This window comes from Barbus barbus (assembly GCF_936440315.1).
Source record: "Barbus barbus genome assembly, chromosome: 22".
In the NCBI taxonomy this organism is placed as follows: domain Eukaryota; kingdom Metazoa; phylum Chordata; class Actinopteri; order Cypriniformes; family Cyprinidae; genus Barbus; species Barbus barbus.
The window spans coordinates 12595427-12609313 of NC_136750.1; the positions used below are offsets into that span (position 1 = coordinate 12595427).

Here is a 13887-nt window from a genome sequence, read left to right on the forward strand (position 1 = left end):
CCAAAGTGACTTACAAATGTGGACAATTTAGTAGACCCATGTCGTAGTGTGATTTGCAAATTATGTTATAGGATTGCTAAAATTGTGCAGTCTGTAGAAGGCTTTAGACACAGCTGTGCTGATCAGTCTGCATTGTTCCACTTCAAGCTGGTGGCAGTCAGGTGGTATAGCAGTCACGCCATGTGGTCCAAATCGTAGTTCTCAGAACATTCCCAGCTTACAAGTATTTACATGTAATTATGAGTTCTACATGCAAATGAACACATTAATGTTGATAGTATTGCCATAAAAACACATAATTCAGCTCCAAGTAAAACTTGACATGTTGTCATCTCAAAATTACAGTAATAGCATGGCATGAACGGATATTTAGTTGGTCCTCAAGCAGTTAAAACAATGTGATAAAAATTCTTGCAAGTCTGACTCAAACATTTAATGTCATGATTGTTACCATCTATTTACATCGGTTTTTGTCCAGCTGGTTACTTTTATGCATTCGCTAGCCAGCTAAGCAAGAGCAGGGTTCCCACAAGTATGGAAAAGTATGAGATTTGATTTGAGTATTTTTTCAGGTCTGGAAAAGTATAGAAAAAAAAAAATATGGAAACAACACTGTTTTAATTACTTTAGAATTGTATTCACTGTTTGAAATCCAGAATGACACACCTGCACAAAAACTGGCCACACCTCCCAACGACCAGGCGCTCTGTCATTTTCCAGCTGACGTAAGGAAGACCCTATCTAGGATTAACCCACACAAGGCTGCGGGTACTGTCAACATACATGGCCCTGTACTGAGAGACTGTGCTGCACAGCTGACAGTTGTTCTAAAAGATATCTTTAACACCTTGCTGAGCCAGGCAGTCATCCCCACATGTCTCAAATCCACAGCAATCATACTGAAATCACCTGTGTCCTGTCTAAACGACTACCGTCCCATAGTACTGACTCCAATCATGATGAAGTGCTTTGAGAGGTTAGTTAAGCACAACATCAAAACCAGCCTCCCCAACACACTCTATCCTATCCAGTTTGCATACTGTACAAACAGCTCTACAGACGATGCAGTTTCCTCCACCCTCCACCTCGCTCTTACCCACCTAGTAAATAAAGAGTCCTATGATTGCTGTTAATTGACTTCAGCTCAGCATTCAACACAATAATCCCACAACAACTCATCAACAAACTAAACCTGCTGGGCCTAAACACCTCCTTCTGTAATTGGATACTTGACTTTCTAACTGAAAGACCTCAGTCCGTGTCGGCCGCAACACCTCCAGCACTACCACACTGAGCACAGGTGCCCCATAGGGCTGTGTGCACAGCCCACTGCTCTTCACACTGTTGACCCACGACTGCACTGCCAAGTTCCGTTCCAAACCATATCATCAAATTGCTGATTACACAACATTGGTATGTCTCATCAGCAACAATGATGAAACACCCTACAGAGAGGAAGTGGCACAACTGGTTGAATGGTGTGGTGCAAACAACCTGTCCCTCAATGCGAGTAAGAAAAAGGAGGTTGTGATGGACTTCAGGAGGAACTCTGTTGACCACCCCCCATTGACCATCGACAGCTCGACTGTGGAGAGAGTTAGCAGCACAAAATTGGAGTGCACATAACAGATGACCTCACCTGGACCATAAACACTACATCACTCTCCAAGAGGGCGCAACAGCGGATCCACTTCCTGCGCCACTGAGAGTGTGCTGACCAGCTGCATCACTGTGTGGTAAGGGACCTGCAGTCACCAGTATCGTGAAGGACCCCACCCATTCCTCCCTTTATCTCTTCCAGCTCTTGCCATCAAGAAGATGGTGCATCAGAGCCCGCTCTGCGAGACAGCTCAACTGCTTTTCCCCCCAGGCTGTGAGAGCCCTCTATTCCAATTAACTCACCCTCTGAAACCTCAGCCACAACCCTACCTCCTGAAACCAAGATCCTCTCACCCCCCACCCCACCACTCCAAACCACATGCACTACATGATGCTTTATTAACAAAGTTCGGGAGGAGCACGTCAGATACTTAGCCTAATTAAATACAGTGGTACGCACTCAAGTCAATCAATGCACAGATATAAATACAGCTCACATAAATCTATTCATTTGATGGTTAATCAGCATCCCTCCACCGCTCCTTCTCCACTCAAAAGTATCACTAGAGTTCTCACCACACTATGGGGGAGTACTCTGGGTTCGGGCCATTCCCGAGCTCGGAGCCCTTCCCCAGGACAGCACGCCAACTACGCATTACCATACTCGCCAAATACGCATTACCTTACTCGTGCTAAATATATGTAAGTGCAAACTTGTGAATTGTAAACAGCTGAAAACCTCAAAAACATTGTGCAATTCTGAGCGACAGGTGATTGGGCTTGACAAACCACCTGTAGAAACACACTCTTTTCTCTCTAAATGGACCAGACACTTTCTTATGAACGCTCCATCTTACAAGAATTTAATAAGGACTTAACAAATGTTTACTTGTGAATGCACCACAAATCATATTGCACTATTTGCTTCTTAACCTTAAATATCTATTTTGCACAATATTATGCACAGTTATTATGTAAAGTACTTGTATAATCTGTCTTAAGTTATGTATATTCAACTATTTATAGAACTGTATATGTATAGTTAGATTACTGCTTTCAGTAAGTTAGTTATGTATAGGCTTAAAAATTGTTCTTGCGTCTAGTGTTGTATTTTTATATTTATATTTATGTATGTAGCACCATGGTCCTGCGAGACATGACATTTCGCTCCACTGTATGTCTACACATGTATGCGGAATGACAATAAAGCTAGACTTGACTTGAATAACTTGATTGCATTTAATAAAATAGAACATGCACATTAAAGGGTTAAACCTGTGTCCATAAATTTCCTTCTTCTTTTTTTTTAAGATTTAATTTTGGCATTTTTGCCTTTATTATGATAGGACAGTACTCAGACAGGAAGAGTGGGAGAAAGAGGGGGAGGGGATCGAACTCTGGATCCCCAAAGAACACCAGTGCTATACTGTATGTCGGCGCTGCCCATGAGGCTATTGGCATCAACAAATTTCCATTTCTTGTTAAGTAAATACCCCCCATTTAGTTTTGATTAGGAATTAAACAATGCAGGTCAAGAATATGGCTTTCATGGAGATGGACATTGAGAGTCCTGACCCAGAAGAGTCAGAAAGACTTGACAGTAGCACTGCCATTCAGTATTCATGATAACATGGGAACCTATCAGTTCTGACATCAGAAATATATTATTTCTGTGAGTTTATACAGCAATGTTGAACCCTTTCCAGTTTTTATGAAAGCCATTCTTAGTATGCAAAAGCACAAAGCCTGTGATTTTGCTTAAGAGTATTCTGTTTAAGGGTATTCTGTTTATTTACTTTCAGATATCATATGTTGTTTTCCTCAAGTCCAGTTCTCAGAAAGCAAAAGGCTTTTTTTTTCTTTGCTGCACTAAGCTTAAAGAGCTGTAGATGACTATTTCCTCATCATTTGTTTCTTTGTGTTTTTTTCTGGTTTTAGCAAAATGATGTAACATTTTGGAGCAAATATGCAAAATAGTAAACCAAAACTTGATGCTAATATAGCAAATATCTGCACAGCTACAGTAAATTTTCCAGGAGAACTGACATAAGCTGGGATAAATGTGAGCCAGACAGCACAGAATATAAGCATACTGAATGTGATGAATTTGGCTTCATTGAAGTTATCAGGGAGCTTCCGAGCAAGAAAAGCTAAAACAAAACACATGCTTGATAGCAGGCCAGTATATCCCAGAACAGCCCAGAAACCAAGAGCTGAACCTAAGTTACATTCAAGGATGATCTTTTCTCTATAATAGCTTAAATTCATATATGGAAAGGGCGGGGATATTGTTAACCAAAGCACACAGATAATCACCTGTATTAATGTTAAGGAAACAACACTGAGTCGTTGTTGTACAGGCCCAAACCATTTCATGACATTACTTCCTGGAAGTGTAGCCTTGAAGGCCATTAACACAACTATTGTTTTCCCAAGAACACAGGAGATACAGAGGACAAAAGTGATCCCAAACGTTGTGTGACGCAACATACAAGACCACTCAGTGGGCCGACCAATGAAAGTGAGTGAACAGAGAAAACATAGTGAGAGCGAGAAGAGCAACAGGAAGCTCAGCTCTGAGTTGTTGGCTCTTACAATAGATGTTTCTTTATGAAGATAAAACAGAAAATATACCATTGCTGTTAATAACACCCCAATGAAGGAGAAAATACAGAACACCATCCCCATGATTTCTGTATAGGACAGGAATTCAACCACTTTTAATACACATCTGTCTTTCCTTTCATTCGACCAGTACTCCAAATCACAAGGAAAACAGTCACTTGAATCTGTGTAGAAATTATTACAATATATAAAAAAGAAACATTAGTGAATGCAAGGTGCTTTGTAAATTCACTTGACAAAGAGGACAGTATTACACTTAACTATAACATAATTTCATGAGAGTTATCCCGCATTTACTATTTTACCTGTGCCATTACTGATTTCTCCGTCTGCACATGGAATGCAGTCATAACAGCAGACAGGTCGACCTTTTTGCACAGCCTTCCTAGTGCCGGGGGGGCAGGTCTCACTGCACAAGGACACAGGCAACTATAAGAAAATAAGTTGTCTTATAAAACCTCACAGTGATGATGGTTTGAATTGGTAAAATAACTTAATAACCCCATCTTAATAACTTTTATCATTGCTTTTACACATATTCAAATAACTGTTCTTCAGTCACGGTGCATTGCATGATTCAAGAAGTTATTTGATATTAATAATTAATTATATAATATTAATGTACCTGTCTACTTTTCTCTGCCCATAGTATGTTTTCCTGATTGACTTTAAGACGTTCTGAAGGCAGTGAGCTGTCATACAGGCCCACATGCTCAAACTGCAGACTTCCATCCTCAGCAAGCTGCCAGTTAACAAGGTCATATCGTGCTACTGGATCACCACTTTCATCAAAAAAGATTTCTTCACCTGTTTTAACAGTGAATCTCACATCCCTCATATACTTCAACACCTAAGAAGAAACATCAGGTACATTATTCCTATATTAAGTAGTTTCAGTATAAAACTATGTGCTCCTCATTTACCCTTTGTGGTATAGGCCATCCTATTTTACTGCTGTTGGTGGAGGATCTGAAGTCTTTTAATAAATTATGTAGTGTATATGCGACGGCATACACTGCAGTGTACACCTTATTTACAATCCGTAGCTCTGATACATCAGTATATTCGTTTTGCAGCTCTGCAAGTCTCTCTGAACCAGTACAGCCATTACTGCCACTGTACCTGAAAGAGCACTGAAAAACGATCTCCCAAAATTCTTTTAAAAGTTCATTTTTTCGTTCTTGATCAGGGTGCACATTCACTAGGAACTCTCGCAGGCCCATAATTTTGGCATTTGCTACAGCAAAACCCACAGCTCCAGAAAGGAAACTGTATTCCTTTGTTTCTGCAAGAGTTCGAGAAGTGATCCAGGATTCACTGCCAACCCACTGTATATCTGTGATATTGTGTTGCAAAATTACTTTCAGGAAGGGGAGAAAATCTCCTAATGCAATAAAAGCAAGCACAACCCTGGCGGTGCCCTTTTTGATCACCTCCAGTGTCTTCAGAATCTGCTCTTGTGGATCATTGTTTAATATGGCCTCCGAGTATTCAATACAGACCCCCTCTTCTTTTGCAGCCTCCTCAAATGCTGCAATTCCATTATTACCATAGTCATTGCGACTCCTGACGGTCCCAACCCAGGTCCAGCCAAAGTGCTTGACAAGCTGAGCCAGTGCTCTGCTTTGGTAATAATCACTGGATATTGTTCTGAAGAAGGATGGATATCTTTTTCTGTCACTCAGGCATGCACATGTGGCAAAATGACTGATCTGCAATATAAAGAAGCAGTATATAATAGTTAACCACATAGTTTATCAAAAAATACTTTTCAGTTCTTATACCACTTTATAAGTATGCTACTTTTCACAGTTATACACAGTTCAGTACATTGCTTTGTATTTACAACAGTTGCTTTAAATTTTAAACATTTGATCTGACGCATATATTTTTTTAATATAAGTTCCAAATATATTCTGATTACACTAACCAACAGCAGATAAGTAAGTTCTTACAACAGGTAAGCTGAATGGACCAACTACAGATGCCAAGCCAATGGTGGATGAGGATGCTGAATCTCCAACAATGGCATGAACAGCTGGTGGTCTAAAGCAAGATGTATCACTCAAAGTGTCTTCATAACCGTTCATCAAAGCCATGCCTGAGAGGATTGTTTGAGTGAAAGAGCGGCATGAATCATATATCTTATAGCCCAAAGAAATACCAGGCAACAATTTTGTGCTGTTATTAATCTCCTCAATGGCAAAAATCAGCGTCTGAGCAAATTTAAACTCACGCAAGTTTAAGCTGTGGTGAATAAAAGCATCAACTGTATTACATTCTGCAAATAATCATCAGAGAGTTATATTTAACAACTTTTTTTTTTTTTTTTCATCAGTATCATCATACTGACCTGGCGCATGTTGTTGGATCTGGTTTGGAAGTATAATTATGCATTTTTAGCAGAGCATTTCTGTGGATTGAGAAAATCGCCCCAATGTTGATATCTCTTTCTGCAGAAAGTGAAGGGAAGGCAGGCTGACCAAGCAGACTGCAGACTTGTGCTGAAGCTGGCACTAAGATGCCATGTACAATGAGCAGCAGTACCTGCATTGACACATTCCTCTTTGCCATTCCAGTATGTATGTGGGACAAGATCCTCTGAGGCAAAACAGTGCTGCCTTTTATTGTGTCTGCCTTTTGTCATATCTTCAAATGTCCTTTGGGGCATATTAAATCCATAACTCTATTTTGCTCTTTGCCCTCATGTTTCATTATGGAAGAAGAGATATTTAGTGGTCTGAAGATGAAGGTGCTCGAATTTGATTGTTTTTCTTTTTTTTTCTTTTTTTTTTGCTCTAAAATGTCTGGGATGAGAAAATGTAAATTCTACTCCCACAAATCTTATCGACTCTAGTAAATGCTGTAGTCAGTTCAATTGCATAATATTCTATAACATTTTTCATAACATTTATTTATTTAGTCATTAATTATATATATGTATATATATACAGTCAGTGTTGGGCAAGCTACTTGGAAAATGTAGTGAGCTAAGCTAGCAGTTACACTAAAGCTACAGCTCTGGGAAATGTAGCAAGCTAAGCTACAGCAGCATGGTAAAAGTAGTTTACTACATCTAAGCTATTTTTTTAATTCATTTTTTTATATTGAACCAACTTCAAGTCAATGCTATCTCAGTGATCAAAAAATTGTCATTCATACAGATAGGCAGGCATAATTGTTCAATTATTTATTTAACAACTGTTGTAAACCAATTTGGCAACAAAAACAAACATAATAACAAATAACGTCTCGGTTATGTATGTAACCCTCGTTCCCTGAAGAAGGGAACTGAGACATCACGTCGGTGACCGACGAATTGGGATCTTGCTTAGAGAGACCAATCCCCTACGAGAGTATCTAAACAAGCCAATGGATATTGGCATGCGATTATTGCATCCAGCTGCCTCTAATCACAGTGTGAATATAAGTAGGCAGCAGGTGCAGCGCATATTCAGGTTTTTGCTGAGGAGCCGAGCCGGTGACCCGGCCGCTCAGCGGTGGTACAGCAGCCGTGGCGACGGGACGTGACGTCTCCATTCCCTTCTTCAGGGAACAAGGGTTACATACGTAACCGAGACGCTCCCTATCAGTCGGTCACTCCGAGTCACGTCGGTGACCGACGAATTGGAATCCCCTACCAAAGGGCCACGGATACTGCCCCTTCCAGTGTCCTGTGGAAGCCTCCTGAGCCCCTATTTTTTGGCGCAGGTCAGGGCTACCACAGAAGACCAACTACTGTTACCATGGCACTACCCACTCAGTAAGACTGGATAACACTGGGAAAAACGTACCTAGTTGGAACCGGACGTTACGGAAGCTCGCCCTTCCCGCAGGAGGTTCGGAGCAATTACGCATATGATCAACCTTAGGCGCATATGGAAAATTAGAGGAAATTGTACCTCATGGAGATTGGCAGAAGACCTGCCGGGGAAACACGGGCTCTCAGGCTATACCGTGGACTATACACATATGGGATCCAACTAGGTCTTTCATATGGAACCCAGCCCTCTACCGGTTCTCATGGATTCAACGAGTGAGGGCCTGGCGTCAGACGCTCCGACACGTCTTACTGCCGAGGGGATGGAGGAACTCGACAGGGTCTACAGTACGGACTCTCTGGAGCAGTTTTAGCAAGCCGACCCGAAACCGGGGCCTCTCAGTGCTTCTACCCATTGGAGGTGAGAACACAGTAGGAAACCGGTTCCACACGAAGGCTATAGAACCTAGCGAACGTGTTAGGGGTCGCCCAGCCCGAAGGCCCAACTGGCTGTGGTGTGAGAGCACCAAATCCCTGTGTTCGCACAACTGGTCCTGAGACCGAGCCAGTATGAGCCAGTGGTCGAGGTAGTTGAGAATACGAACGCCCTGTTCTCTCATGGGAACTAGGGCTGCCTCCGCAACTCTCGTGAAGACACGGGGCGACAGGGACAGCCCGAAGGGCAGGACCTTGTGCTGATATGCCCGTCCTTCGAACGCAAACCGCAGGAATGGCCTGTGGTGCGGAAGGATCGACACATGGAAGTATGCGTCCTTCAGGTCGATCGCTGCAAACCAATCTCGGGGATGGACGCACCCGAAGATGCGTTTCTGCGTGAGCATCTTGAACGAAAGCCTGTGAAGGGCTCGGTACAAGACGCGCAGATCCAAGATTGGTCGTAACCCACCGCTTTCTTGGGCACAATGAAGTAAGGGTTGCAAGCCCTGTCTTCATATCGGCTGGAGGGACTGGCTCCATCGTGTCCTTCGCCAGTAGGACAGCGATCTCTCCACACGAGATATGAGCATCAGCTGCCTTCACTGCTGTGAGGTGGATGCCCCTGAACTTGGAAGGGAACTGAACCGCATAGCCGAGTCAGATGGTCCACTGGAGCCAGCAAGACGGGTTGGGTAGCGCAGGCACCCAGACACCGTACAAGCGGACCAGCGGGACCACCAACGTACCCGCGGTGGGGCAGCGAGGTGGAACACAGGAACACGGCCCGTGGCGGCCCAAAGGGGCCTGAGTGTGCGGAGCACGCTTACCTGGTTCCGAGGTTTGGTAGAGGGTGCGTGAGTAGGGCCTTTGATGACGCTCTCGAACCGCCGGGGCAGGACGTGTCGGATCGCCTCAGCCTGCTCGTGAGCAGCCGAGAACTGCTGGGCCATGTTCTTGACTGCGTTGCCGAAGAGGCCAGTCTGGGACACAGGGCCCTTGATGAACTGATACTTTGTCGGCGTCCCCATGTCGACCAGACACAGGCAGGGGTGAACGTCCTGGACCACCAGTGTGGACATCGCACGACCCAGAGACCGCGCCACCTTCATCGCTCGTAGCGCGAGGCCAGAAGCGGTACCAAGCTCTCAGAGCTTCCAGATCGTAACCACCCCCGTGCATGTCCCTCAGTGCTTTTAGCCTGAGGAACCTGCAGTAACGCAGTAGCGAAAGGTGGAGGCAGCTTCTCCACAGGCCACATAAGCACCGCCGGACAGGCCAGACGAGTACCTACAGGCCCGGAAGAGGAGGCACGGTTTGCCCCGTCGGGTGGAGACGGTATTAGGACACAACTGCATCGCAACCGACCGCTCCACCGGGGGGACCCCTGTATACCCCCTTGCTGCGCCACCACCGAGGGTGGTGAGGGGGAGGAGTTAACAGGGCGGTTTCTGGCAGTAAAAGCTGCCGTCCACGACCTGGTAAGCTCCCCATGCACCTCCGGGAAGAGAGGCACTGGGGCAGAGTGCTGAGAACCAGCGCAAGCTACCGCGAGAAACCAGTCGTCCAACCTCGAGGGCTCGGGACACGGTGGGATCTCCACTCGAGCCCTACCCTCTCAGTGGCCCGGGAAAGCATAGCCGTGATTTCTGGATCCGACTCAGGCACTGCTACTGCCGGAGCAGAAGCACAGCCGAATCTTCTTGCCCAGAAATCTACGGCTCACCCTCCGATGCAGCAGTCGACGTCTGGTCGTCAGGAGGAGCACCAGGGTAACTGCTGGTGCACCCCTTGTAGAGGGCCCAGCACGTTCCACTGACAGCTCAACTGGTTTCAGAGCGCAAGAGGAGCGATGGTCCCTGGAGGGTTGGTTCCCTGGAGGGTTTGCCACCACTGTAATACTCAGACCACCATGCCACCACCTGAAGTGGTCCCCATCTGTCTGCAGCCAGAACGAGAACCAGATCAAGGCAGAGACAACAGAGCTCCGTCCCTTTGTCGAGGTAACAGAGCCTGGCCCGCAACTCCGAGATGATCATCTTCCCATGAGAAGATATCTCATCCATGAACGCCACCTCAGCATGCTTACTGCCCAGGCACGTGAGGTAGCGATCATGACCATCACCTGGCGCCAGGTAACGACCACATCCAGAAACGCACGGGTGACACGTTGTCTGTAGCAAGACCCAACTCGTCTTTACAAAGACGTAACGTCAAGTTTGTCAGATGCAACATCGTCTTCAAAAAAGACGCACCCGTGAATGCTCTTTTAGAGAAATCACTCTTTCAGTGTGCTGAAGCGCACAGGGGAGATGGCCGCTTGCAACACAATCAGGGGGTAGTGCAACCTGATGTGTGCAATCCACTCGACACAGGAAGAACCACCGCCGCTGACGCGCCATACCACCAGCACAAGAATGCCTCGAAGAGCGCACTGACTTGCAGACACTGTAGGTTGGTCAGGAGCAGAACGACGAACGCTCGGCTCCGAAGCGAAAAGCTGAATATGCGCTGCACCCGCTGCCTACTTATACTCACACTGTGATTAGCGGCAGCTGGATGCAATAATCACATGCCAATATCCATTGGCTTGTTTAGATACTCTCGTAGGGGATTGGTCTCTCTAAGCGAGATCCCAATTCGTCGGTCACCGACGTGACTCGGAGTGACCGACTGATAGGGAACAAAAGGTGACGAGAGTGTGTGTAATGCTGTCTGAATGTGTACGTATGTGTAACTCAACGCAGCTCAAACCACAGGTCAAACCACAGTAGCAAAAGAATTAAAAACTACTCCAAACGGTACCAACATGGCAAAAAAAACAACATATCCTCTAAATAAAATTTTATATAAGTGTGTGTGTGTGTGAAAGATATCTATATATATATATATATATATATATATCAAGAGGTGGCCAGGCTCGACCCTGATTCTTTTAACAAGAGGTGGTTATTCACGTGACACAATAGCAGCTTTTCAAAATTTGCATCAGAAAGACGGTTTCTCTTTGGTCGGAAAATGTCTTTTCCTACACTAAAGAGTTGTTCACAAGCTGCACTAGCAGGAACTCCTGTGTTGTACTTCAGGGAGATCTTCTTCATCATAGGCAGGTTTTGGAATGCATTGACAAGGTTGGTTTCAGTAGATTGAAAGTAGCTGTCCACTTTATTCAGAACTGTTTTTGTTCTGAGTGATGGGAAATATCCAGTTACTTCATCGTCATCATCAGTTCGGTGCTCGCCATCTGTCTTCATGTGATCATCTGGATACCGAGTTTAAAGCAGGTTTAGTTCTGCTTTCAGGTTTGACACAACATCAGCCTTCTTTCCACTGGGGATGTATATCAATCTGAACATAGGATGTGCTGCAGATGCTATGAGCAACCTTGCATCTTGAAAAATGTATCCAAACCTCTGCTTCACACCATTGATGATGGCATCTATCAGTGGGTTACAGTGATGTATGTTTGCCTCATGCTTCATCTGCTCCATTTTATCGAGACGAATTGAGATTGTTGGCACCAACACTCCTGCATAGGCCATTTTGTCAGATTGTACTACGTCAAGGGCCTTTGGCCAGGGGCGCCATAACCTTAAAGATGCACAGAAAACGCAAGGAGTAAATACCACTTGCTCAAACATGATAATAATAATAATTTCTTATTCATAATCATCATCATTCTAATAAGTAGTAGTAGTTTAACATTCAGTTAACAACCTGGGAGAAAAATCTACTACACTAGTAAGCTCAGTTAGAGGTATGTGGCTGCCTTTATGTTCAGGCAGATACATGGATCATTACAGCATGATCAACAGTTAACTTAAGTACATATCAAAATAAAGATAATATTTACCTGAACATACTCCTGTATGAAGGTGAGTTCTGCTGCTTTGAAGCAAGTCAAGTCAAGTCACCTTTATTTATATAGCGCTTTTAACAATACAGATGGTGTCAAAGCACTTAACAGTATCAAATTAGAGGATAGAATGTCAGTAATGTATAATGATTAAACACTCAATTTTCAGTTAAGGCATTTCATTATTGAGTTCAGAGATGTCATTGTCTAGATCAGTTTAGTTTAAATAGTATCTGCTAAATCAAATTGACGATAATCACTAGAAATTAAGTGTCCCCAACTGAGCAAGCCAGAGGCGACAGCGTTAAGGAACCAAAACTCCCTCTGTGACAGAATGGAGAAAAAAAAAACATTGGGAGAAACCAGGCTCATTTGGGGGGCCAGTTCTCCTCTGGCCAGGAGATAATTGTTTATGTATTGTTTACTTATTGTTTTAATTAAGAATTTAAATGTATAAATGTGTTTATTTCTATTTTATATTGTTGCAATTTCTAACAAGAATAGTATTATGTAGTTAGGTATTTTATTATATTTTTAGTTATTTTCTTTTCTTTTTCTTTTTCTTTTTATTGCATTTAAGTCGAGGTCTTCACTGGGGATATGTGTCACGAATCTGGTTCATGCCCTCCCGGTCAACCACCACTAGAGGTCACCCGTTCACCACATTGACTTTTTCACTCACAACACACTGGACTCCATTTCCCACAATCCATTGCACTGACGACACGCACAGCTGTTCACTATCTCGCCCACACCTGATTACCATTTCTCATCACTACCACTCACTATTTAAGCCTGGGACTTGCTCTTGCTCACCGCCGAGTACTGTTAGCCTGTCTACACTACAAAGCGGTTTCCTGGTTTCCTAGTTCGGTTTCCTGTGTTCTGATTCCTGCTCGTGTTCCTGGTTTATTCTCTCTGCCTTGCCCTGTCTGGATATTGTACGCCGATCGTCGACCCATGCTTGCCCAAGGATTACTCTTGTCTCTTGCCTTTGCCATACCTGTTTGCTGTCTCCCGACCCTGCCTGTATGACCATGTCCTATAATAAAGCTTTGCAAATGGATCCGCACGTCTCACGTCTCGTCACCCCTGTAACAGAATACTCGGCGCAACAAGGATCCAGCAGCTTTCCCGACAAACATCGGTCAGGTATGGATGTAGCTTTCTTATTATTGGCCCTTAAGCAGGGCACACGATCCCTAGAGCGTTACATCGCTGAATATTTGGCTTTGGCTAGTGGCTCAAATCTACCGGATTGTCTGTTAATAGATTTTTTTTGTGATGGCCTTAACCGGCCACTAAAGACAAAAGTAATTCACAAGGCTCCTCGTTCATCATTAAGTAATTTCATGGACTATACTTTGATGTGTGTGGGCTCTTCTTTTACTGTGGGTGTCACGGAGGAACGAGACACCGCACCCAATTGTGTGTTCACAGCCTCCGTCAAAGAGCCAAGTCGAGTCCCAGCCTCCGTCAAAGAGCCAAGTCGAGTCCCAGCCTCCGTCAAAGAGCCAAGTCGAGTCCCAGCCTCCGTCAAAGAGCCAAGTCGAGTCCCAGCCTCCGTCAAAGAGCCAAGTCGAGTCCCAGCCTCCGTCAAAGAGCCAACACC

The 13887-nt window shown here is 44.3% G+C and overlaps 1 protein-coding gene across 1 annotated transcript; it reads right to left on the minus strand.

Moving 5' to 3' along the window:
* Positions 1–3492: 3492 nt before the first annotated feature.
* On the minus strand, positions 3493–6798 carry LOC306888525 (extracellular calcium-sensing receptor-like; the record flags this gene model as incomplete). Its single annotated transcript, XM_079446880.1, has 6 exons — positions 3493–4388; positions 4530–4653; positions 4850–5074; positions 5148–5936; positions 6180–6471; positions 6578–6798. The coding sequence occupies 6 exons, from the start codon at positions 6796–6798 to the stop codon at positions 3493–3495; spliced, it is 2547 nt and encodes an 848-aa protein (XP_079303006.1).
* Positions 6799–13887: the final 7089 nt, after the last annotated feature.